General features: G+C 38.1%; 2 protein-coding genes across 3 annotated transcripts in view; one reads left to right on the top strand and one right to left on the bottom strand.

Annotated features, from left to right (window-relative positions):
- Nucleotides 1–21,110, bottom strand: part of mrps11 (mitochondrial ribosomal protein S11) — a 53,354-nt gene extending 32,244 nt beyond the window's left edge. Inside the window, exon 1 of one of the 2 annotated variants that reach the window (XM_039773016.1) lies at nt 20,921–21,110. In XM_039773016.1, coding sequence (XP_039628950.1) covers nt 20,921–20,997 — 77 coding nt within the window. In that variant the 5' untranslated portion in view covers nt 20,998–21,110. The remainder of the gene's footprint in view (nt 1–20,920) is intronic. The other variant, XM_039773014.1, reaches the window with a different exon arrangement.
- A 549-nt stretch (nt 21,111–21,659) lies between these two features.
- Nucleotides 21,660–26,703, top strand: mrpl46 (mitochondrial ribosomal protein L46). The gene is made up of 4 exons (XM_039773009.1): nt 21,660–21,952; nt 24,989–25,187; nt 25,910–26,083; nt 26,169–26,703. Exons 1-4 carry the CDS (start codon nt 21,707–21,709, stop codon nt 26,423–26,425), a joined length of 876 nt encoding a protein of 291 aa, XP_039628943.1. The 5' UTR covers nt 21,660–21,706; the 3' UTR covers nt 26,426–26,703.
- Nucleotides 26,704–26,978: the final 275 nt, after the last annotated feature.

The raw sequence follows: 26,978 nt of genomic DNA, 5'->3' as shown, positions 1-26,978 counted from the left end.
TTTCGGTTTCGGTATCGGTTTTCGGCCAAGTGCATCCAAACATTTCGGTGCATCCCTAGTGTCAATCAGCACAAACACCAAGCAGCCCATACCCCACTAAGGCAGCTGAAGTCTATTTATCTGGGAGTTAGGTATCTGGAATTGTCTAGGGTAAATAATATATTGTTATTTGGAATACACACATTTCATGTGTGTTCCATGTCTAAAAGGATCTTTATAAATGTAGAATGACAGGAAATGCAAGGCAAGAAATGTTGAACACATAACTAAAACAGAAACCTTTTTCATGCTATAGTAATAAAGACAAAATGTTGACATGAAATGTGTAATGTGTGAAGACTGAAGTCCAAATATCAAATAAACATTTTCACAAAAGTATAACAAGACAAGTGTGCTTTTATTCAAGAATTTAACTGAACAAAAAGAAATTATTCCAATTTTCATGTTGCTGTAAATGTGTAAAAACTGAAGCCAAAATATCATTTGGTACAAAGTAGACATGTCTGCTTGGCTGGTGCAGAGGCAAGAGCTGCTATCTTGTAATTAAGAGGTTGTGGGTTTGATCATGGTTCCTTCCTGCATTTACTATTTTCAGTAGTGAGCTGCTATTATGATTACACTTTATATAATAAAAACACATGTTTGATTTGAGTCTGTAACAGCTGGTGTAAATTTATGGTACTTGTAAAAGATATCACTGAAGGGATATAAGCAGACACACAAATGCTGATGAATCGTCTTCTTGGTATCACATGAATTTTTTTTTTCAGTTTTATTTTTGAATAAAAGCACACTTGTTTCATTACATCTTTGCAAAAGTGTTTATATTATATTCCAGTAACCACTTGAATGACATCAAATCAGAGTACCTTTCCATGGCACTGGTGTGTCTTCAGTTGTTTTAATATAGATGAACATGCTTTCGTAAACAATGAAAATGCTAGTGTGAATGGAAATTGTTTTTTGTTGAATGAAAATGCAGTAGTGAGGATGCAGCCTTACATTTTTGTCACAAAAGGTAGAATTTATACCCAGTGCCATTTATTAATCTGTAGAAAGTAGAGAATCTTGCATGGGGATACATTTTCAGTAGCTGGTATGCCTTTTTAAGCAGGTGAATCAGTTTTTAACATAATACAATCACTGCAGCATCCTTAAATCTGAATTTTGAGCTTAAAAGGTTTCATACGTGTGAATTTCTTTTTTCACTTTCTTCAAAAGCTGATTTTTCTTTGAGCTAAGCCAACACATTTCACATTGCTTCTTTTTTTGTAAAATCATTCCAGTTCTCAGGGGATACTGAAGCCATTGCACCGAACATTTACAGCACCATAAAGGCACATTACAAACTCTGAACATTTCACTGTCTTATATAATGAAGATATAAAATAACATGACAAAAGTTTTTAAAACGTGCCTCAAGTGAATGATTTGAGGGATTCAATAATGGCAAATTAAAAGAAATAACTAACATCAAGTTATTTAATGCTAATAATACAATCCAACTGAGATAAGGACACTTAAAAACAAAAGACCTTTTTAACTTTCACTTGTTTAACAAATTTTTAAATGACAGGAAAAGAGTGACTCTTTCTTTGAAACATTTTCTTTATCTGATCATGCACTTGTTTAAAAATAATACCTCAAGTTCACCATGCTTATATTTCCCTGTGACTGCAAGACAAGGGCCCTTTTCCTTCTGGAACCATCAAAATTTACAGATGTGACCCATCTAAATAAATTCAAAAATCACAAATTTGTAACACTATCTTTCCGCTCTTGTGCAAAAGGAACCAACAGGGGCATTAAAGCCACATTTACCTGTTTCTGAAGGCCAAATAACTATCAGTGTTTTTGTAAAGATGAAAAATTGACACCTGAGCCTGAAACAATGCAACCTGTCAATTTGCAGTGCCTATAAAAAGTATTCACGCCCTTGGTTTTCACATTGTATATTGTTATACTGTAACGGTTGTCACATGTTTTCATGGTTGTGTATTCTTTTAACCGTTTCTGCCTCATGCTTCCTTTAGGGTGTATGCCCAGAGGAATTATTGACTGGGGAATATTTCTTTAAGGGAGTAGGGTCCAAACAGCGCCTGTGGGTCCTGGCTAAAATCTTCCTTAAAAGGCAAGGAGGCGCGTAGTTTAAAGGGGAGGGAGAGAAGGAAAAGGAAGGAAGCGAGGAGGGCGGAGGAAGAAGAAAGGTTGTTAAAAGAAGAAGCTGGGAAGGAGAACGGAATTTGTAAAAGAAGCGCTTGGTAAAAGCACGGAAGGCTCCGAAGTTCACGGTTGGACGCAACAAAAAGGAGTGCGGGCTAACAGGAAAGCATCTTCGGAGTGCACGGTTTCAAGTATATTTTTTGTTGAGGGTAGCGGCCATGGAAGGACGTTAACGCTCAGACTCCCGGGTGAGACGGATTTCATCTCTTAACGAAGGATCGCCCCCAAGCCGGTGAGATCGCTCCTTTTACTTATAAATCAGATTACTAGGCAGCGGAACGGAGTTGTCTAGATTACTGGACTATTCACGGACTTCCCAGGCCGTGTGGCTAGACTCTTTTTTAAATCAACCTTATATAAAAGGGAATGGGGAACATGGGGGGATTGTGACTCTGTGGGTATAATTTTATATTTGTATATATGTGTATATATGTGTATTGCTATAGATATCTATTTTGAATATAGGGGGGGGTGTTGTTTAAAGGATATATCTTGGGTGCTTTTCTGGGCTTTCTTTCTTGCTGTCTGTCTGTATAGTATATAAGGGGTTGGTCTATTACTGGGTGTATATTTTTGGATAAGGAGGGCTTAAATGAAGGGTTATTACTGGTGTGCTTTATAATATATATATATATATATTTTTTTGGTTAAACAATTGTTAGTTGTGTATTTCTTTTTTTGATATAAACAACTCCATCTGGGGAACATCAAAGTTGGGTCTAAGGTTCTGTCGGTGCTCGGACATTATAATAATAATTTCCTATTAGAAGGAGTTTTTTGTGTGTGTCGGACTCCTCAACCATCAATTAGTGGAGTTCGCTACATAAGTGGTGGCCGTCACGGGACCGATTTGAACCGGGTTTAATTTATTTGATTTCTTTTTTTTTTCCTGTTTGGGGATTTATATACTTAGCTAGTTACCAGTTATGGCTACTGAGGCTTTAGAACAGGGGCTCGATGGTGATGAAGATCTGCTGGCGAAGAATCCATGGTCTTGGGCCCACACGTCACTGTCAGGGCTTGCGAAAGAGTCAGAGAAGTTACGGGCATGTTGCAACGTTTGTATATGGATGACACCCTAGGAACTAACAGATCAGACATCAGTCTTCCATCTCCAATAACAGAGTTATTCGATAGGGTCCAGAGAATTGAAGGAAGGTTGGACCAGATGGTGGACACGCTGATGGCACGAGAGGAATCTCTTAGGGAATATATGGATACCACTTTTTCTCATTTGGAAGAGGCTATGGTTTGCCAGGCAGAAGATATTCTTAAAGAAACTGTGGCCTGTTTGAACGAAGAGATAAGAAGTGGCAGTCAGAATTGCAGGATGTGGTTCATCAGAGTACTCAAGGAAGGTGGCGTCCATTTAGCCATTCAACTCCATCGGGGCAGACTATATTGAGACCAGCAGTGTTGCCTGCTCCATCGGCAGCATTGCGCATGGACTTTCCCAAGATTGGGGAAGCTTATACCACCGATGACATTCTACGATTTGTGGAGCAGGGGGATGCCTTTATGGAGGTGCACTCTCTGACATCCAGTGAACTTATGGGGGTTTTGAATGCCTCTCTACACGGAGCAGTCGGTTGTTGGTGGCAGGCTGCCAAACGGACTATTGCGGATTGGGCTTCATTTAAGACTGCTTTTTTAGATGCCTTTCTACCCTCCGATTACTATGAAGAATTGGAACGGAGAGTACGGGAAATGGAACAGCAACCAGGGCAGGCCATTGGGACTTTGCATATGAGTTCCAGGCCTTATGTCTTAAATGGAAACCAGACATAACCGACGAAGAAATCTTGCCGCTTATTGGGAGCATGCAACTCGAGACTGGGGGGACACTCGGGGCATGGTGAGGACGGTGGATGATCTCGTCAAACTGGGATCCATGGTGGAACGAGACTGGGCGGCTAAAAGAGGGTTTAGGCCATCAAAAACAAAACCGGGGGAATCAACCAATACTGGTAATAAATACCAGAAGAAAGAGCTAATAGATGGTCAGCTAGCAACTGTGTTTGGTCAACCTTCCCTTCTGGTGGTTCCAGTTCAGCTGAGAGGCTTATGGGGAGAAGCCATAGTGGATACAGGGAGCACGTTTACCCTCATGCCTCAGTATGTGGCAAAAGATTAAGACCTCGGAGGACGAACTGACAGAGTCCACTTCGGTCAAGTTTATACTGGCGGATGGCAGAAGAGGGGTCGCTCTGGGAAAGGTTCAGATCAAATACCAATTACAGCAGACGATCTGGAAGACTGACACTTTCATACTGGATGATGCCCACCTGGCCATGCCCTTACTTCTAGGGTTGGACTCCATTATGGCTGCACAGATGACCATTTGCCCTTCTCAAGGAGAGTATAGCTTGCCTGGGGGTGGGGTGTTCCAGTTTGGAAGAAAAGGATCGGAAGAGCTTGGCCAACCCATCTCCCAGTTTTATTTAGCGGTGGCAGAGGTCCTGGACAAGGCCATGGACCCACTTATAATTAATCAACGGAAGAGGTATGCGTCCATTGTTAGGCAGATGGCCATCAGTATGGACAGACCAATTGGGGACTACTCAGATTGTCTCCCATGTTATTTATACAACTGACGAGTTGCCCATTAAACATCGGGTTTATAGAGCCTCTCCCCAAAAACTTCAAATTATTAGGGAAGAGCTTGCTAAGATGCTGCAGGCTGGCATAATTGAGCCATCATCTTCTCCATGGGCTTCGCCAGTGGTGTTGGTTCGGAAGGGGATGGATCACATCGGTTCTGTGTGGACTACCGAGCCCTAAACGCTAAAACCCGAGTGGATGCTTATCCTATGCCCCTAGTCCATGACATTCTGGAATCGCTCCATGGGGCAACAGTATTTTCCACCTTGGATCTACGCTCCGGTATTGGCAGGTACGGATGGGTGAAGACAGCGTACAGAAGGCGGCAGTGATAACTCCGGAGGGTTTGTACCAATTTCGGGTTATGCCCTTTGGGTTGGTCAATGCCGGAGCTACATTCCAGAGGTTAATGGAACAAGTCCTGAAGGGGCTACTGCGGAAAATTTGTTTTGTATATATAGACGACATCATTGTATTCTCACCAACAAAGATCAACACTTGCTGGATTTAGAAACAGTGTTTCGCGTCTCCATCAAGCCAACCTGACCTTGCACTTAAAGAAGTGCCATCTGATGCGATCCCAATTGACCTTCCTTGGCCATGTGGTTTCAGCAAGAGGAGTGGAGGTGGATCCCGAAAAGACTATCACCATACGGGACTATCCAACCCCTACCAAGCGTGAAAGATCTGCAGAGGTTTTGGGGATGATAGGGTGGTATCATAAATTTATACCAAACATGGCAGACAGGGCAGCTCCTTTGCATCACCTCACCAAGAAGGGAGCCCCGTGGAAATGGTCACCCGAATGCCAGGAGGCAGTAGACAGGCTGAAGACCGCTCTGCAGGAGCCGCCCATCTTGGCACAGCCGGATCCACAACTACAGTTTGGGTAAATACTGACGCAAGTAATGTGGGACTGGGGCGGTGCTTACACAGTGTCATACCAGTGGGGAGCATGTCATTGCCTATGCCTCAAGGAAATTAAGGGGACCTGAGCTTAACTACTCAGCCAGTGAAAAGGAATGTTTGGCTGTAATTTGGGCTGTGGAGAAGTGGCGGCACTATTTAGAGGGGACAGTATTCAGCGTTTATACTGATCATAATGCTTTGACCTGGGCTTTCAAGTGCTCAAAAACTTCTTCCAGGCTTACGAGATGGGTGCTCGGCTCCAAGAATTCAAATTCCAGGTTTACTACCGGAAGGGTCATGGCAATATAGTACCAGATGCGTTGTCTCGGATTCCTGAAGAGTCCCAAGAGGTACTGGTGGCTGTGGTCAAACCCTCTGTGTCTGAACTGCCCCTAGACTTGCAGGTAATCGCCGAGCTCAAACAACTTGTTCTGTTTGTCAGGGGTGCAGGGAAGGTTCAGGGAGTAGATCTGGGCATATCAGATATGAAGAACTTCAAGGGGTGCTGTATCGAGTGATCCCTCGAGACTTGGAGGCCACAAGTATCAGCTAGTGGTTCCCCAAGAGCTAACTTCAATTTCTCCAATACTTCCATGACAGTCCTTTTGGGGGTCACCTGGGGAAGACCAAGACCTTATTACGGATCCTGGAGGTAGCCTGGTGGCTCACCATTCGTAAGGATGTCTGGTACCATGTTAAAAACTGTCAGATATGTCAACAGTATAAGATTCCTCCAGGAAAACCGGCTGGTTTATGCCAATCCACAGTGGTGAAGGAACCAGGAGAAATGGTGGGAGTGGATTTGATGGGTCCTTTCCCTAGGTCCAAGAATAAAAGACTGTATTATTAGTAGTGGTGGATTATTATTCCAAATGGGTGGAACTGTTTGCTTTGGCTAATGCAAAAGCAGGGAAGATATGCTCCATTCTTAGGGAAGACATCTTCACTCGGTGGGGTGTACCAAAATACATGGTGTCTGACAGAGGACCACAGTTTACCTGTGGTTTGATGGAAAACTTATGTTCCAGATGGGGGGTGATGAAAAAATTGACAACAGCCTATCATCCCCAAACGAACATGACTGAACGGGTAAACAAAACCCTTAAAACTATGATTGCATCATATGTGGGGAAGAACCATCAAGACTGGGACCGCTGGTTGCCGGAGCTTCGATTTGCGCTCAATACTGCAGTACACGAAGTTACCGGAGAGACCCCTGCTCTATTGGCTGGTGGTAGGCAGATCAAGGGACCCCCGAGCGTCTCATTAAAGCCCCACACCCTAATTCAGTGTCTTATCTGACGATACATCAGCTAGTCACCTTAAAGAAGCAAGTGGAGAGTCGTGTGGCAAAGGCCAAAGCCAGGCAAGCCAGATCTTACAATAAACGTAGGAAAGAGGCCCACTACGATGTAGGGGATCTGGTCTGGATTAGGTCTCACCCACAATCCTCTAGAATAGATCAGTTTGCTTCCAAGCTTGCGCCAAAATATATTGGTCCGGCAAAAATACTAAAAATTTTAGGACCTAATAATTACAGGGTTCAGTTTGAGACGGGAACAGAGTCTAAAAGTGACACTATGCATATAGTGAACCTAAAGCCCTACTTTGGTCCCTCTCCAGAGGGGGGGGTGGGGACTATGTAACGGTTGTCACATGTTTTCATGGTTGTGTATTCTTTTAACCGTTTCTGCCTCATGCTTCCTTTAGGGTGTATGCCCAGAGGAATTATTGACTGGGAATATTTCTTTAAGGGAGTAGGGGTCCAAACAGCGCCTGTGGGTCCTGGCTAAAATCTTCCTTAAAAGGCAAGGAGGCGCGTAGTTTAAAGGGGAGGGAGAGAAGGAAAAGGAAGGAAGCGAGGAGGGCGGAGGAAGAAGAAAGGTTGTTAAAAGAAGAAGCTGGGAAGGAGAACGGAATTTGTAAAAGAAGCGCTTGGTAAAAGCACGGAAGGCTCCGAAGTTCACGGTTGGACGCAACAAAAAGGAGTGCGGGCTAACAGGAAAGCATCTTCGGAGTGCACGGTTTCAAGTATATTTTTTGTTGAGGGTAGCGGCCATGGAAGGACGTTAACGCTCAGACTCCCGGGTGAGACGGATTTCATCTCTTAACGAAGGATCGTCCCCAAGCCGGTGAGATCGCTCCTTTTTACTTATAAATCAGATTACTAGGCAGCGGAACGGAGTTGTCTAGATTACTGGACTATTCACGGACTTCCCAGGCCGTGTGGCTAGACTCTTTTTAAATCAACCTTATATAAAAGGGAATGGGGAACATGGGGGGATTTGTGACTCTGTGGGTATAATTTTATATTTGTATATATGTGTATATATGTGTATTGCTATAGATATCTATTTTGAATATAGGGGGGGGTGTTGTTTAAAGGATATATCTTGGGTGCTTTTCTGGGCTTTCTTTCTTGCTGTCTGTCTGTATAGTATATAAGGGGTTGGTCTATTACTGGGCGTATATTTTTTGGATAAGGAGGGGCTTAAATGAAGGGTTATTACTGGTGTGCTTTATAATATATATATATATATATTTTTTTTGGTTAAACAATTGTTAGTTGTGTATTTCTTTTTTTGATATAAACAACTCCATCTGGGGAACATCAAAGTTGGGTCTAAGGTTCTGTCGGTGCTCGGACATTATAATAATAATTTCCTATTAGAAGGAGTTTTTTGTGTGTGTCGGACTCCTCAACCATCAATTAGTGGAGTTCGCTACAATACAGCATTGCATCACAATGGATTCAAATTTCTCTTTTTTGACAGTGAACAAAAGAAAAATAACTCATTTTTGTCAATGTAAAAACAGACCTCTGCAGAGTGGTCTAATTTAATATAAAGCACAAAATATCACCTTCTCCAAGCAGTATTTCGTAGATGAACCTTTGGCAGCAATTATAGCTTTAGATTCTGTGTGAGCAGGTCTCTATCAGTTTTACACATTAACACTGCAATTTTCCCCCATATTTCTTTGCAAAACTGCTCACAGGAATTGTTAGTGAAGAGGCTTTTTCAAGCATCTAAATATCCAATGAGCGTTATCGTGCATTTGTTGTTAACACACAGTCTGCACCATAGAGTGGTCTGTGGGGGCCATGCATAACTTAACAGCATAGAGCAAACTGCACCACAAATATGCATGGAGAGAAAAAGGCTCATGTTAAACGGTACTGCATTCCCTTTTCCATCACTTGTTTACAATTCATGTTTAACAAAATGCCTGCTAAACTAGGTCTGGGCAACATATCGAGTTTCATGATATGAACGATATTTTTTAAAACATAGTTTGAAAATAAAATTATCGCGATATATTAATAGGCTATATGCGCACAGTAGTGCTGAAGTACTTCTGACAGCTCAGTCGCTTCTGTTGTGATTTTTGTTTACTGGCAAGAATGTCCGAGTACATGAAGTTTAAGTTTCATCATACAGATAGCTCTACAACTGAACAATGTTGTGTACCTTTATTTTGAGCTTATAGTAAGTACAACAAGGTACTTAATTTTCATACCATTTCCAACTAATGCAGAAACCCGATCTAAATGGGTTGTTGCTTTCTGGATAGAGTGTTTTGACTGACGGAGGATGACCCACTGGGCGAGGAGGAGGATAATAAAATCTTCAAGGACAACAAATACGCTTCAGCTCTGTTTCTAGTAGTTTAGTTAGGGAGGAGATCCAACAGCTAAGGAAACAAATGGAGACACTTACATACAATGTATGCGCTCTCTCTCTCTCTGAACAGAGGGGAACATTTGAACAAATCCGAACTTTAATTTAAAAACCAACGACAAGCAACCAAAAAACATTGCAGAAGTTCATGCTAATAGCCTTACAGCCCGGTCGCTGTACACACTTTTTTTAAAATGAGTTTTAAGCACAGGGAAAAAAGCGAACATTTGAAAAAAGAGAAAAGTAACATTGCAACAATTCACGCTATGAACTGAAAAATTAACTTTTGAAAAATCCGTAATACAAAAACCACCAAGAAAACTAACCTTGCATGAGTCGAGTTCTGGCATGAAGTGTTTTCCTTCAGGTGTTTTCTCTCTTGTGATTTCTTGGGTTTCTGGTGTTTTTAGCTGTTTAGCTGGTGGGAGCGAAAGCCTCATGCAGCCATTCCAAAAAGAAAGTCCTTGTGACCCAACCCTTCGTGTTTGCCCTCCACATTACTGGCAGTCTGGCTTTATTTACATTATGCTGCTTGAAAGCACAAGGGTTCTCAAATTGGTAAATGAGTAAACAGGTAAACAGTTTTTCCACCTCTTGTAATTTCTTTCTTTACTTCGATTTCAATTTTCTTCAAAACTTTCTTCTCACCACTCTTCACTTGCTTAGAAGCCATAGTTAACTGCAAAAGCACACAAAATACTGTAGAGTACAAAGAGAGTGCACGTCTGACTGAGAACAATGAACAGGTTAAATGAAAAAGCCAGGCAGGCACGCGGCTTGCTCGCTTTCTCTCTCTTTCTCTTTCAGCCTGCCTGCCTTCCTGTGCCAGGGGGTGGAGTTGGGGGGGATGGTTTGCGTGGCACGTACTGCCTGCTTCTCAGAAAAAGAGTCTCAGCTGTATCCCCCCTCCCCCTATGCAGAAGGCAGGCAGTACGTGCACGCGAACCATCCCCCCAACTCCACCCCCCGGCACAGGTAGGCAGGCAGGCAGATAGGCAGGCAAACATGTGCAGCTGTTACAGACTCAAATATATGTGTTTATTCTGTAATAGTAACAACAAGAACCGCTCACTACTCAAAATGGTATATGTAGGAAACGCCCAGAATCGAACCTGCAACCTCTTGATTATTTGTCAGCAGTTCTAACCACTGTATCACCCATGCGACTGTGTCAGCATCGTACCCTAACCCGATTTCTTTTTATTCGGTTATATTCTTGAATAAATACACACTTATTTTGTCGACTTGAAATGCATGTGTTCCAAATAACAATATAATATTTACCCTATACAACTCCAGGTACCTCACACCCAGATAAACAGACTTGAGCTGGGAGAACTTTTTCTCCGACTTGACAGTCTGGTTGCTGCTTCTGCTGATCGACACATACGCAAAACAAAAAATGCTATTGGAGAGGTGTGAGGGAATTTAAGGTAGCCCAGGATTACAAGTTTGTTCGTAGGCTTCAGGGATTCTAGTGTTACAAAACCGGATCAAAGCATTCCTACTACATACATAATCAAATGTTGAGGCTAAATACAGGGAGTGCAGAATTATTAGGCAAGTTGTATTTTTGAGGATTAATTTTAATATGGAACAAACACAGTGCTATCAGTCAATCCAAAATGTTAATAAACCTGAAACCTGAATGTTTCACAACGGAAACGTGAGTGTGAACATCATCAGGGGAATACATATGTGCGCACAATTATTAGGCAACTATTAGTGTGCAGATTTATTATGCAACTAAAGGAAAAATGAAAATTTTCCCATCTCACTTGTTTATTTTCATCTGTTATAGTGAGAATAATAAACAAACACCTCAAAATTTACAAATAAACATCTCTGACATTTCAAAAAATAAATCAATCAATCAATGACCAATACAGCCACCCTTCTTTCCAATAACAGTCATAAGCCTTTCCATTCATGGAGTCTGTCAGTTTCTTGATCTGTTGACGATCAGCTTTTTGTGGAGCAGTGACTACAGCCTCCCAGACACTCTTCAGAGAGGTGTATTGTTTTTCTCCCCCGTAAATCTAGCGTTTAAGAAGTGCCCACAAGTTCTCGATAGGGTTTAGGTCAGATGAGGAAGGGGCCATGTCATTATTCCTTCATCTTTAAGGCCTTTACTGGCTGGCCACGCAGTGGAGAACTTCGATGCAAGTGATGGAGCATTGGCCTGCATAAAAATCATGGTCTTCTTCCTGTATCACTGTTTGAAGAAAGTGTCTTCGAAAAACTGGCAGTAGGTTTGGGAGTTGATTTTGAGTTCATCTTGAGTTCATCTTCAATGCAAAAAGGTCCAACTAGCTCATCTTTAAAAATACCAGCTCATACCAGTACCCCACCTCCACGTTGGAGTGGAGCTATGTGCCCATTACTGATCCACAGGTCCATCCATCTGGTCCATCAAGAGTCACTCTCATCTCATCGGTCCATAAAACCTTTGAAAAAAATCTGTCTTCAGATATTTCTTGGCCCAGTTTTGACGTTTCAACTTATGTTTCTTGTTCAGTGGTGGTTGGGTTTCAGCCCTCCTTACCTTGGCCATGTCTTTGAGCACTGAACACCTTGTACTTCTGGGCACTCCAGGTAGGTTGCAGCTCTGGAATATGAAAGTACTGGAGGATAATGGGTTCCTGGTAGCTTCACGTTTGATTCTTCTCAAATCTTTGGCAGCTAATTTGCGTCTTTTGTTCTCAACACGTTTCTTGCGACCCTGTTGACTATTTGCAACAAAATGTTTGATGATTCTGTGATCACACACCAATATCTTAGCAATTCCAAAAGTGCTGCATCCCTCTGAAAGACTTTTTACAATTTTTGACTTTTCAGAGTCAGTTAAATCTCTTTTTTGGCCCATTCTGCCTGAGGAAAACTAGCTGCCTAATAATTCTGCACACCTTGATATAGGGTGTTGATCTCCTTAGGCCACACCCTCCCTCATTACACAAATACACATCACCTGACATGCCTAAATCCAATAAGCATTCAAGTTAATACAGCTTGGAGTTGGAATATACACATTAAAAATGATGATATGGTCAAAATACTCACTTGCCTAATAATTCTGCACTCCCTGTATACATGGTCTCAAATTTAAACAACATAAGTCACCATGCAAATAGTAGGATCTTTTACAAGTCTTTGTTTTCAAATTTGCACATTAAAAGTAATGTTTTGGCAAGTAATCACAGGTAAATACAGGGTGGAGTGCAGGCAGGATAATATTCAACATATTTCAAGGGTTAGGGTCACCAATCCACCTAACCTGCATGTCTTTGGACTGTGGGAGGAAACGGAGTACCTATCAAAATGTTTCATTTTTATTATTAATTTGTCGACATTGGTCTTGAACCTTTGACCGTTTGATCAAAAGTCCAACATGTTAACCACATGACCAGCACTGCTACATATGTGTAAATATACAGAAACTTACAGTATGAAAAGGATTTAAGGGTTTATGTTAGCACAACAGTCTCATCATCTAACAAACATGTACATCTAATTAGAAAAGCACTAGGATAAAATATAAAGACTGTTAAATGCAAATCAAGGGACATAATACTGATTCTATATAATGCACTGGTGAGGTAGAGCTCCATTCAGTGCACTACAAAAAAAAATGTACAGTGCCACCTGAAACTGTGCAGAGAAGAGCAACCAAGTGCCACCCAGGACTACAGTGATTGGGTTAAGTAATAAAACCTATTTAGTCTCAAGAAGAGGAGGCTGCACGGGGACCTAATCCATGCCTTTCAAATTCTCAAAGACACTGATAAAGTTGATCCAGCAGAATTACATACTATAGACCACCAGTTGAAATTATGGTGAAGTATATTTTGGACCAAAGCCAGAAAGCACTTCTTTACACAAACATGTATGGAAATCTGCAACCAAATTATTAAATTATTTAATTGAAGCAGAAGCCTTGACAACATTAAATGAAATAAACATTTAAAAAGTACCTGAACGATATATACTTACACTATAAGTATAATGTATATACTATACAACTTAGCTAATAGCTAAATTAATTAAGCTTCAATACTCTCCTCTCATGTGTCAAAATTCTTATGGCTTTAAAAAAATTTCTTCACTGAGATATTTATTCTGAAATCAAATGCAACATTATTTTATGCTAGAAAATGTTTTTTATTTTATTTTATTAATTTTTTTGTAATCATTCCATACACATAGATCAATTTTTACAAAAAACAGGAAAAAAAAAGATATGTTATCTGAATCATGAGACACATAATGGAAGAAAAAATGTTGCTTTTCAATAAATATGTTAGCTCCACCAAAAGGCAATTTATAGAATAAACATTTTTTAAAATGTGGAAAAGTAAAAATTAAGCAAATAAAAGAGGAAAAATGGCCATACAAGTATTCAGTCCTTATATTATGAGAGCCCAGAGTTTGGCACAATTGAAAAACCTTGGTCTAACAGTTGTCTTGGATTCACATCCAGCAGTGAATCATTAAAATGACTTCCATATTTTCTGAATAAAAAAAACCCCACAGGTGATGGATCATTATTCAGGTAGTAAAATCTAAAGAGCGCACAATTGCAAATACTGACAAAAATACCACAAGCAGACATTTTGAAAAGGGTACAAAACAATATCCACACGTTTGGCTGTTCCATAGTGACTGCTGGTTCAGTTATCAGGAATGTAAGGATGCTCTGATCGATTAGCTGCCAATCAAAATCAGTTTATTTTACAAGACCCATTCAGTAAAAAGGCAGATCACAAAAACAATATTTCAGCTTTTCTAATTTTACAGTAATTTTGTTGCATTGCTCTTTTAAACAATAGATTACAGTAATTGCACACTTGTCTTTTTTTTTTTCTTTTACAATAAACGTCCTACAGTGTAAACAAAGACCAGGACATTTGTTTTATCAGTGAGTGAGAGACGATTGGTATACAAGCCTTTACATTAAAGAAAGTGGAGTAATAAACTGAAAAAAAATAATTGGAGAAGTTGTCCTGTGCAACTAAGCAAATGGCAAGAAAAGTTCCTATAACTAATTCTGACCTTTTTAATGTGTCCTTTAAATTAAAACAGACAGTGAGCTTATTTAAAATGCAGCATCTTACACTTTTAACTGAAAAAAGAAAGATAAAAAAGAATCTGAAAATTGCTTTGCAGTAAATAATAGACATTTTTAAAGATTAACACCTGTATAAATACAGAAAAATATATATTTTAACAGAAGAAGGCTGTAGTGCAAATAATGATTTAAAATGATTAAAATGTATTAAGTGCATGTATATTTACATTTAAGCAGTGTTTAATTTGCACCATCAATTGACTGTGTAAGAATATATATATATGCACACAGTATATATATTTTTTGTCAGAGAAATGGAGAAAAGTACTTTTTTCAATTAAGCTTCATTTCAGACTGGTACATTACAAAAAAATTAAACAATATGACAGCCTGTAATTCTGAGAAGCATTTTATTTTCTTTTATCCATTCATATGTATTATGGATAAATATTTTTGCACAGAAATTATTTGTTAAAATATATAATTTTAAGGAAATTTTATGGTCACTGAAAAACCAGCCTACAAAATTTCATTTTGTTAATAAAAAATGAACAGTCAACACTTGTGGTCTATAGTTTATAGTATAGTGTATTATAAAAATACAATTTAATATAAGACCTAAGACTACCATTTGTCTGGTTATGTAGGAGATAGAGTAAAAAAGTTTTAATAAAAGGATAAAGGAAAAATAAATCAGTATTGGAATCGGTCAATAAAGTAACATGAAATCGGTGATGAGTACAGCGATGCCTTACAAAAATGACTGGAGTATCCCTAGTAAAAGAATATCAAACCCTCCCAGGCAGTGTCTAGAAATGGCCACCACATCAAACTGCAAACAAGAAAGAGATCAGCTGCAAAGAGGTAAACAATTAAAGAATTGCCTCGAAGATGCTACATAGTTCAGAAACTAATGTAAACCTGTACCAGACAACTATATAAAGAGCTCTGAAAAATACACCTGTATGGGAAGGTGGCAAAAAGAAGAAAAGAATGGAGAATGAAGAAAAACAAATCCTTCAAGAAAAGCTGTTTAGATGCACAAGACTCATCTGATTAACTATAACAATGTGGATGGCGCATGTCCGCATGGAATAATGTGTCAAATCCCTCCAGAACAGAGAATTCCTTTGAGACTAAGTGTGACTCCCTTTATGAGAGTAGGGATGTCTTGATATCAGAATTTTTGTATTCGATACCAGTGAAATTTTACAGTACTCAATACCTTTCAATACCACAGCAAAAAACAGAAATCCCATTTCATGGCTTTTTATTAAAGAACCCCTATTTATTGAAGGGAACAATACTGTGCCTTTTTCTGTAATACAATATATCAAAAGCAGCGACAGCTTAAAAATATTAGCATATCCATCAAGTATGTGGTGGGCTGGCGCCCTGCCCGGGGTTTGTTTCCTACCTTACGCCCTGTGTTGGCTGGGATTGGCTCCAGCAGACCCCCCGTGACCCTGTAGTTAGGATATAGCAGGTTGGATAATAGATGGATGGATGGATATCCATCAAGTAGTTACCCAACTATAGTTTAAGGAAACAAGTATGGACATTCATAATTAGCAAAACACAATGCTAGGCTTGTATTTTAACTTGTGGCAGAGATACAAATCCCCCAATTGCAACAACAAAAGTAGTTTATAATCTTGGGTGAATTTCTGCAAAGGGATTATAAAAAACGATATTTCATTAACTATCTGATTTATCTCAACATGTATACATCCTGAATTTAACCAGTAGCTTAAAACTACTGCTTAAAATCCACTACTAAACATAAAAATAAAAATCAAAAATGATAATAGAAGTACTGTTGGATTAGTGAATTCCAAGATTATTCCAGATATTTCCATTTAAGCAAACTCTTTAAAGCAGTTACTATTAGCTCCAATGTGTCAGTTACCATTCTGTTATATTTATAATATTTGCTATTGCAAGATTTATTTGCTTCATTAGCTGGTTTAAAAAATTACTGAAGAGTAATATTTAACGGCTTAGTCAAGTTAATTCAAATTTCAAATGTCAGAATCTCATTGCACTTTAATTTCCCACACGTGTCCCTCCCTTTCTTTTTTTTTACATTTGTCCAATCTTTAAAGCATCCATCTAAAAAATCACTGTAAACATTTTGGAAAATTAAGGCATTTTCTAAATATGCATGATAGTGAGAAATTAATTAATGCAATTATTTCTAGTAGTACTGACTACTGCAATGCCATGTTCACTGGCTACTCAAATTATTTTTTATACAGCTTTCGGTTAATTCAAAATGTTGCTGCAAGAATTATTACAAGAACAAGAAAATACAAATATATAACTTCAGTTCTTAAGTCCTTACACTGGGCAGATTTCAAAATCCTTCTTTTAACATATAAAGCCTTAAATGGTCATGTCCCTACCCTCTTATCTGGATTTACTTACAGAACAGATCACACATTAAGATCTCATGATACTGGCCTGCTTATGTTTCCAAGGATTAATAAAATAACAGTGGGAGGTTGAGCTTTTATTTACAGGGCCCCTAAATTATGGAATGGTCCTCCTCCTACTACTATAAGGGGTGTCCTTTTAGTCTCAGCTTTTAAATCCATACTTTGGTTTAGCAAACACTGAGTGTATAGCTGCGGATTAGTTGTGCACAATGCATCTCTGTTGTGAGTCATTAGTACTAAAATATAAGAAATGAAATATTTATAAACTGTTATGAACCCTCCCCTATTCGGTTTCTGTTCTCAGCATCCACATGTGGCACTTGGTGCCACTGCTCTCCTGCCAAGTCGTTTGCCTGGTTACGGAAAACACATCTCAGATAATGGAACATGGGAATCATGGGGTATAAGGAACATTTTATCAGATTGCCTGGTCCAGCACTGACTCAGAAGTAGAATGGCCAGTAGAAGGGAAGCGCTAGCTGTGTCCGGCTTGTCTGACTCCTTTTCTACAACCTGGTCGTGGTTCTACAATTAACTGATGGACAGATGTTGCTGTTTTCATTTATGTTGATTTGTTTCTACTTTATGTCTTTGAACAAATCTGTAGCCACAAATGTGATAGTTTTGTATTTAGTGAGTGGTACAATATGTTCTTGAATTTTCTCTTTAGAGTTGTTGCAGCCTCCATTTGGTGAGGAACGCTATTGTAAGAAATAGTAGTTTCTACTATTGCATTGTATTTCTGAGATGGCAATGACACATTGGCCAACTAGCTCTATGAAGAGGATTACTTTAGTTCAGTTTTCTGCATTGTATTTACCACATTTCTTGACATCCATTACATGCCCAAACGTCCGTTTTTTTACTCTCCACAAGGGTTTATTTTGGGAGTTTTTATGTGTCTTATTAGAGAATCAAGACTGGGGGTGGGCTGTCAAAAAATGGGCCTGTTGAAGTCTACTGAGGGCATTTCTTTTGTGATTTTGGACTCTACAAGTAATAAGCTGTTGCTGTTGTTACATTATTCTTTATTTCAGAACTCCTGTGAAACAGTCTTTAGTTTTCTGTTTTCAGGGTTTCTTGCATGAGTGATCAGACTTTGTTATTGATTATGTCTGTGTACAAATCCAGAATTAGAAAATGACTTGGGCTGATGTTACCCCGTAATCAATAAATTTGCAACTGCGAGACAGCATTAGATTCTGTAATGTATAATTCAAATATATCACGTGATTTTACTTATGCGTAATAATAATGAGCATTCGTTTGTCTTCAAAAGCCAAATACTGTAAATGACAATTTAGCTTTTACAGATACATATTTAGAATCAATGTTTAGAAATTACAATGTTAAACAATTACACCTCATTTGATAAGTAAAAGTTCTCAAAGCTTGCACAAATCTGTTTTTGATCTAATTCCATAAAGGGATAAACGGGACAATACCACAAGCCTGTGTGTGTGCTTTGTGTTTTTTTTTTATTTATTTATTTTTTTGAATAAGTCTGATTCCTGCACTCACACGTTGAATGTCTCTTGCGTGAACACTAAGTATTCCCAGATATGACCTCTGCTGTTTTTCTTTTTGACAGGTCGCTTCATAATGTTTTATCATCACCACAGTAAGCCATTTTTATATATACTTTTTATTTATTGTGCCTTCCTTGTGTGACTTTCTTGGTACTACCGCTACTGTGAAAAAGTTGGCACCGTTATGTTTTTGCAGCTTTGGTACCAAATTAGTACTGAAATACTGGTTCTTTTGACATTCCTAAAAGAGAGTACACATATGGACATGGTTCGCTAAAATGTTGACAGCAGATAGTGGAAAAAAAAAAATTACTTAAAATGCTACACCCACAGGGTGTCTATCTAAAACCTAACATCCCACTAAGGCATATATACTCTCATCAAGAGATCTTGCAGTTTATTCTCCGATTACAATAAAAAGTAATTTTAACTTGCTTTACTTATTCACTTAGATATGCAGTCTTTGATTCTGTTGGGACTGGCATCAGTGTCATTATCCATATTATTGTTTTGGGTGTGCTAGCAACAGAAATCTGCTGTGGGTCTTTGTGATCAGCGATAAAAAGATCTTATTTAAATGGCATTCTTTTAAAGTAGGTGTGATGACACACTGTTTTGGAAATGGACATACTGTAGTTAATTTTTTCGGAAATACAACTGGCCAATTCCTTTAGCCTCACATTTACTCCAACTGTATCATCTTACTCTTTAGTGATGCTTTGACCAATCAGTTGACGCTCTAAATCAGCTCTAAACTGTGATCCGTAAATTGGCCAATACCAAAACATTTTTTTTTTTTACTATGTGCTTTTCTAAGTTTTACAGTAATTTAGCTGCAGTGCTTCTTTATGCAAAGTATTACAGTAGCTGAGGAAGTCTGTGTGTTGTTTGCAGTTGGAACTTCATGTAAACAGAGAACAGCCAGGAAAACTTTAGGAGAGTGAAGCCTGAAAATTGGCTTTTACATTAAAAAAGTGGAGTAATAAATTGAAAAACAGGAATCTAAGCCGTTCTCCTGTGCAACGAGAGCAACAGTAGACATACATTTTGTACAGCTGAACTTTGAGTGGATATACTGAGAACTAGTCTATGACAAGATTTAAAAGAGAAGCTGGCCTACACTTTTAAGGCTTACAATGTTCTGTCAGTCCTCCTTTGTTAATTGCCCTTTCCAGCCATTATGATAAGCAATATACAGTGCAATATTGTCCAAATAATGCTTCAGAGAGTGCTGCAATGCAGTTTGTTCGAACACTGCTTTTATACCTACAAAGCTGGTTTCTAAGTAATCAACAGAAGTAGGTAAACCAGCAGGAATTTGTTTGCATCGGCTTTACAGGCTTAATTAACTTCATTGCTGCAGAAATGCTGTAAGTTATTAACCTATTACTTGTTCCATGAAAAATGACTTTTTGTATAATTGTATAATGTTTTTTTAACAGTTTTTAGTAAGCTAAACTTCTTTTTTAACCTCTGGACGTTTACCATTTACCTTTATACCATTTCAAGCTATTCATTGGACCACAACTTTTTAAATTTCAATATAAACTAGAAAAATCTGGTAGCCCAATAAGAGTACAAAGCTGGTATATAAGCACACTAAAGACTGAAAGCTAGTGTTGCAGAAAAAGGTGGCTCTACAAAAGATTAAAAGTGTAGTCACTGAATACTGTTTTTTTTTTTCTTTTTAGATTAGATTAGATAAAACTGTATTAATCTCATGGAGAAATTTTCTTTGCAACGTAAAACATATCTCAGATTAAAAAAACAAAGAGCATTTGGAGCTTAAAAAAAAATATAGAAAAAACAATTTCACCGAGTAATTTGGTATTCAGTAGAACTAGAACAATAAGGATGTGTGAATACTTCTACAAGATGCCAAACGTAAATACTAACGTATCAACATACAAGGTTTTATAACGACACACATAGTGAACATAATCAAACGAAGCTCAAGATTAGAAGCAGGCAGTACTTTCTGATTAAGCAGTTTGTTCAAAAGAAAAACTAACTTGACAGCCATCAAAACAAAGTCATGAAAATCTTCCTTAACAGCTCCAATGAAAGATGAACAAACACTAGTGCGAATAAGAAAGCTATATTTTGAAAGAGCGAGTCACCAAAGCGACTTCTAAAACATGTCCAACAATAGATGGCTAGGTTTAAGTATATTTTTTCGAAAGGTTTTGACAAGTTTGAATGTTTCAGTTTATTAAAGTAATCACACGCACGCACGCACGCACGCACATGTATCTTTAACATCTTCATGCAAGAACATTCACTCCATATAAATGATGATGATGAATTCATGGATGAAATATGTTTCTGGTAATAAAACTAACTCATCAATAGTTCTGAAGGTCTACGGCTCTCTCTAAACGTAACTTAATTAGAATGATTTTGCATGTGAAACATTCTGAGATTTCTTTCCTGTGCACCACTCTAAACAGAAGCATAATACTGAAGATTACTCACACGGACAACGTTTGCGTAAAAATCTGCTCACATGCCGTTCTAACAACGAAACAGACGCTGCTACAAACTTTGTACATCCTCTTCTTGAAGAAAACTCCTCAGTGTGTAGTTAGCCCTCTAAAGTAAATCTTATTCACCGTCACCACGCTACACGGAAGTCTGGCTTGCATCTGTGAAGGTTACTCCTCCCCCTGGAATGTTCTATTGCTTTAACAACAGTGAGGGGAAATGTGAATCATCGAATAATTTATGTACATATTACTCTGCACAAATCGCTGCATCATATATCATTTGAAAAGTAAAACTACATAAAACAATATAGTACCATTTACATTAAATGTATTTTTTGTCCTAACTACTCTATTCTATTAGTATAATCAATAATTAAGGGTTAGTCAGTCAGCAATCAGTCAGCAAAAATCGTCAGAATAAGACATTTATCTTACGGTACTTGTGTTTTAATAGAGAAGTTAGCAGAATAAAATCACAGAGCAATTTTAAAACACAATTCCGCTTACAATTTTACAGGAATCCCCCCTACCCTTGAAGTTTGTTTGGTCTCGGCTGCTGCTGCGCAGCACCGTTGAATTTGATAAGTATTTTACACATACAGTTTTAAAAGATATTACTATAGTAGTTAGTTTTGTATTAAACAACTTATTAAAAGAACGTAATAATATAAATTCTAATTTATTAAATGTTTTTTATATAATCGACAGTGACAACACAACCCACTCCCCTCTAACCTTTTGCAAGATTCCCACTTCCTGTGGTGGGTATGTCAATATGGCGGTGCCCATGTCGCCGGCACTGTGCCGTCTTGTAATGAGACATGTTTGGTTTGCTAGCATGGGCTTTTCAAGCGGTAGTAATAGACTGCTCTTAGCTGGACCAAATCTGTTTAATCTTCGCAGATCTACGAGAAATGTATCTCAATGGAAGTTACACGGAGCAGTTTGTCTGCAGAGACCCGCTGTAATTTCCCAGGAACGGAGTCCAATGGAGCAGCAGGTAGCAGAACTACTAGGCCAGGTGAGGTCACTTTGTGATTAGAGGTTTGCCTTCTGTTGTTTTCTAATCGAAACCGAGTCTGACCAGCTAAAATGACAGAAATAGTTGGATATTTGTATTTATGTTAATACCAACGTAGAATGGTTAAAATGTGTTGCAGTTGGAGTTGCCAGTAGATACCGTTACAAACACTCCATCAAAAACTAATATTCCCGTTCTGAAAAACTAAATATTTTAAGTATCGTTTAGTACCTTGCACGGAGGTTAAACGCTGCTTTTAAAAAATGGAAAAACGTCCTTTTGTAAAGAAAGGTGTCAATTCTACAAACAAATTATGGTGCCAAAGCTAGTTAACCTTTGGATCAGCTCTAGCTGCAGTAATCAAGTATTTTAAATTATTCTGATGAAAAGTCCCTTCCGTCCTTCAATGTGCGTTCCCTTTGCACCATCCGCAAAAGAGTGCGACGTTTTGCCATACATGAATGACATTGACAAATGATGGGCAACTTTTGTTATCCGAAACAGGTTGAAGTAGGCAGGCAGTTTGGTGTAGTTGTTAAGGCTCTGGAGTTCAAACCCTGACGTTCAGGGTTCAAATCCTGCTACTGACACTGTTTCTCCAATTGGCAAACCAAAGGAAATGTAACCATTTGGACCATAAATGTGGTTAGTTGCCTTGGATAAAAGTGTTAGCCAAGTAAATGTAAATATTTAAATTGATAAACAATCATGCTAATAAATGTGTTATTCAGTGATAGTAAATTTTAATGATGCATGTAAAGCTTCTCTCTAAACATGTAAATGCAAACATGTGCTCTGATATGAACAGTTTCAAAACGGAACAGCTCAAAATAATTGCAGTGCTCATTCCAAAATATACAGTTTTACAAGTCAATATTTTTTAGAAAAGCAAAGGTAGTTATTTGAATATTAAAGACACTATCAATAAACACCCATTCTGTACTTAATTCAGCAAGAAATGTTCTGCTTGTAGTATGATGCTTTTGGAGTTGTCATTACAAATGGTAATTGTTATACTGAAATATATTAAAAATGTGTGTCCTGTGGTGGGCTGGCGCCGTGCCTTGTGCCCTGTGTTGGCTCCAGCAGACCGCCATGACCCTGTAGTTAGGATATAGCGGGTTGGATGATGGATGGATTTGATTCTAATCTTTCATAGCTAAGCCGATAACTTCACAGAACTCTGTCACTAATACCAGCCCTAGAGTTGTGGTTGCGCCTAGCTGGAACTCTGATTCTTGTTAGTAAAGTTAGGAAATGTTACAGGATGAGTATTGGCAGGGTTGGGACAAGTATGCTACTGTTAGATGACCCGTCAATTCTAGACCATTCTTTTCCCTAACCATTTACACATGAGCTGTGAGATGAGTGGGCAGAGCAATGATGGCTTGCTCTCCAGTATGTTGGATATTGTTGTATGATTGTTTTATCAAGCATTTGGGTGTAGGGATACTGTGAAGGGTATGAAAGTCTGTTTCCATAGGAAAGTAACTAACGTAAAAAATCCTCCATATTTTACAGAAGTTCTCCCTGTATACTGTATTTTTGTTTCCCTGTACTTGCCACAGAAACTCTTTCCCCATATTTTTCTCTCATGGTCCTGATTTCCCTCTATAATTTGAGCTATTCACACTAATCTGGCAACCCTTATTGCAATTTTTATTCAAGTTAAATGTAAAGCATGTCGTTAGAAGTTTTGTATTTTGACTAAAATCTGTAGATTAGAGTAATTTGTAAAGAACAAGACACACAGAACTGTAAATTTATATGTAGAAAAAAAATGCTACAAGGCTAACTCAACATGCTTTATTCACACACACACCTGTGTTTTAGTAACATGGTCAAGTTCAAGTTATTAACAGTTTTTTACCTTTTTGCTGCAAAACAGGTGTGTGCAGTTAAAGCAACAAGACCTTAAAAATAAGTATCTAGGTCCTTTATTTTTAAGTTTAAAAAAAAAAAATACAACTTTGCATAAATTTGAATATAAAATTATGCATATGGCAAAAAAAATCACATTTAGAATACCTGGCCTATGTACTGTACATTTTTGCACAATTTACCCTTTATTAAATCACAATCGCCTTGTAAATGTGCTGAGGGTTCAGCCAGTTCCAGTACCAACAAACTAGTCATCACACCTGCCAAACTTCTTTGCCGCAAAATAAATGAATCACAAGTTGACCCAGGCCACGGAGATATGCCTTGGCATTGCAGATGACTTGAATTTAAATGGAATGCAACTGCTTATAATTAACAAAAGCAGCTTCGCACCCACACCATACGAAAACTGGATGTAGCATCTCCTCAGTTAGCTAATTGCTTTTTAAACTGCGTGCATGATGAAGTAAAGCTTGACAGAAATATTCCTGACCTTTCAGCCAGTTCCCTGAGATGCGGCAACAGGTAGCCAAACTAAGCTGCCGGAAACCAAAAAAGGTTCTTCAGTGAAAATGCGCAGCTTTATAATGGAACTGAAATACAATCTGTACATATTCAAAACTTCTGAAGTTTAATATGTTTGTCATGTTAACACATATTATGATAATGGCAAGGTGATATAAATGATGTAATAATTCATGTCTTAGAGCAGTTATAATATTATAGTAATGCATGCAACTCATCATTTAGCTAGTTCTCTGCATTTCAGTGCTTTATCAAGGGTGTTTCCATTTCCTATTTTCTCTGAAATGTTGCGTATGCATGGGTGTGAGTTGTTGTAAATAAACACTTTTCAACATCAGGTTTTCTTTTATTAATGCTGATGTCTGTGTGGGAAGTTGCGTATACCATTTTGAGCCTCTTTTCACGTGTGTGTAAAATTTATAAATGAGGCCTCTACTTTTTATGTTTTTCCTGAGCCCCTTTATAACTTTTACATGTTTTCTTAGTGACTGAACTCTGATTTATTTGCTAATATGATTGTAATTGACTAATTTTCAAACATAGATTGTTTTGGAAATTATGGACTATTGCATTACAGATTTTTAACATAATTATAAAGGAAGTCTGTTAATGCTTTTGTTTTGTTCTCAGCTTGAATTCGAAAAAAGTCTTCTATCAGATCATGAAATCTCTGTACTGGAGGATGCCGAGAGGATCAGTCGCAAACAGGCTGACGACTATGACTCTGATGAAGATAGGGATGATGGGAAAAAAATTGTCACTGCACAGGATCTTGAGGACATGTGGGATCAAAAAATGCAACAGTTCAGTCCTGCTCCACGAATCACAGGTTTCTAATCATGCTATTTTAACTGAAGTTGAATACTCTGCAAGTGACCAATATTGGTTTAATATTTCTATCTTTCTTTTAGTACAAAATATTTTTGGCACTGCACTAACTGGTGTAAGAGATTTTTGATATTATATGTTCCCATGTATAAGTGTGGTTGATTGTTTTTGGGAATGGATGAAAAGGCACACTATGCTGTTAATACTGGTTTAAGTGCAATATTTCAATGAAAATAAACAAAAAAGAAACATGCAAGGTCTGCAGACCTTCCTTCATATGGGAGCTATTCTTAATTGTGAATTACTTTGTAGTTCTGAAGAAAATCCTTTTTTTGGAAAGAAAGTGGGGGTCTTTCCTCAAGCCTTTGATTAATTTGCACACCTATAATCCAATTTGGTTTGTGCTTTTATTGGCATCAGCCATATTTCAGTAGTAATTTGTACCTCGTTTCAGTTGTAATCGTATATAAGATCATTATCAAGGAAATATATTTAGATTTCTTTTCTTGACCAACCTAGGGATGAATTGTTTTTCCCCTGGGCTTTGTATTGGTTTGTTAGATCTTGTGTTATTTTTCCTGTCTTGCAAATGATTTATATTCAAATTTTGGATCAGCCTAGTTCCTTATGTGATATTTTAATATTTCATAAAGGTTGTTGTGTGACACATTTTCTTTCTGCAATTATTACAGTGATGCAGTTAAGTCTTTTACTGTATTTCAGAAGAGGATAAGAAGAATGACAGGATGTCTCTTAATCGTAGTTTGGGAGATACTCTGTTGCTGTTGGTGAAAGAAAAAATTGGTAAAAATGATGTGTGGCTGCTTCCTCAGGCACAGTGGGAGGAGGGTGAAACTCTAAGGCAGACAGCTGAACGAGCCCTTACTACGGTGACAGGTATGATGAGCATAATCTTTGTTTTTGTTTTTGCTTGGAATATTAATTACGCTTTTTATTTGTAATACATTCCTTATCTTAACAGGTGGCAGCATCAATGCAACTTTTTTAGGAAACGCCCCATGTGGGTTTTATAAGTACAAATTTCCAAAGGATGTCCAGACTGAAAGCTGCTATGGAGCTAAACTGTTTTTCTTCAAAGCCCTGCTTGCAGACAGAAATGTCAGCCTGTTGAGAAAAGGTGACTATGTGTGGGTGAGGAAGAATGAATTGCAGGACTATTTGAAACCTGAATACTTGAAACAGGTCAACCAATTTGTTTTAGACACAAGTTCAAACTGAAGAGATGTTAGCAATGTCATATCAACTTTTGTCAAAAGATGCAGGATAAAATTAACCTTAACTTCTCTGTTCTAATGGGAAGTGATCTTTTTTTTCCTGTGATTTCTGTATCTCACAACATTTTTGTTAAAGGATTTGTTTTGTTTATTAAAGTATTTTAAGCTTTACATTTCTTACAAGGTTGTCTTTCAGTGATTTGCAGTATTTCACACTGAAATAATTGAATTGACTAATGCATATTAAAGTTTTCCACTTTAGTTTTTATTGACTCTGAACAATGTTTGAAATTCTTGCATTTTTTTGTTGCAGTTGTTATAAGATGTAAAGACATGCAGGTTAGATGCATTGACTTGCTAAAATGCCCTGGTATGTGTCAGTATGTTCACATTACAATGGACTGGCACCATGTCCAGGGATTGTTCCTGCCTTGCACCCAGTGCTTGCTAGAATAGGCTCCAGCTTCCCTGCATTGCTGCTCAGGATAAGTTGGTTTCAAAATGGATGGATATTTAGATTCTCAACATCATGTAATCATACCCGTCTGGTAAGAAAT

This window comes from Polypterus senegalus, chromosome 12, assembly GCF_016835505.1.
Source record: "Polypterus senegalus isolate Bchr_013 chromosome 12, ASM1683550v1, whole genome shotgun sequence".
NCBI classification, from domain to species: Eukaryota; Metazoa; Chordata; class Cladistia; order Polypteriformes; family Polypteridae; genus Polypterus; species Polypterus senegalus.
Note: the sequence above shows the minus strand (reverse complement) of the source record. Positions and strands in the feature narration are given on the sequence as shown.

Coding starts and splice junctions, on each gene's coding strand:
- mrpl46 (XM_039773009.1), top strand. CDS start 21,707: ATGGCGGTGCCCATGTCGCCGGCACTGTGCCGTCTTGTAATGAGACAT. Junction 21,953..24,988: donor TAGCAGAACTACTAGGCCAG/GTGAGGTCACTT, acceptor TTTTGTTCTCAG/CTTGAATTCGAAAAAAGTCT. Junction 25,188..25,909: donor TCCTGCTCCACGAATCACAG/GTTTCTAATCAT, acceptor ACTGTATTTCAG/AAGAGGATAAGAAGAATGAC.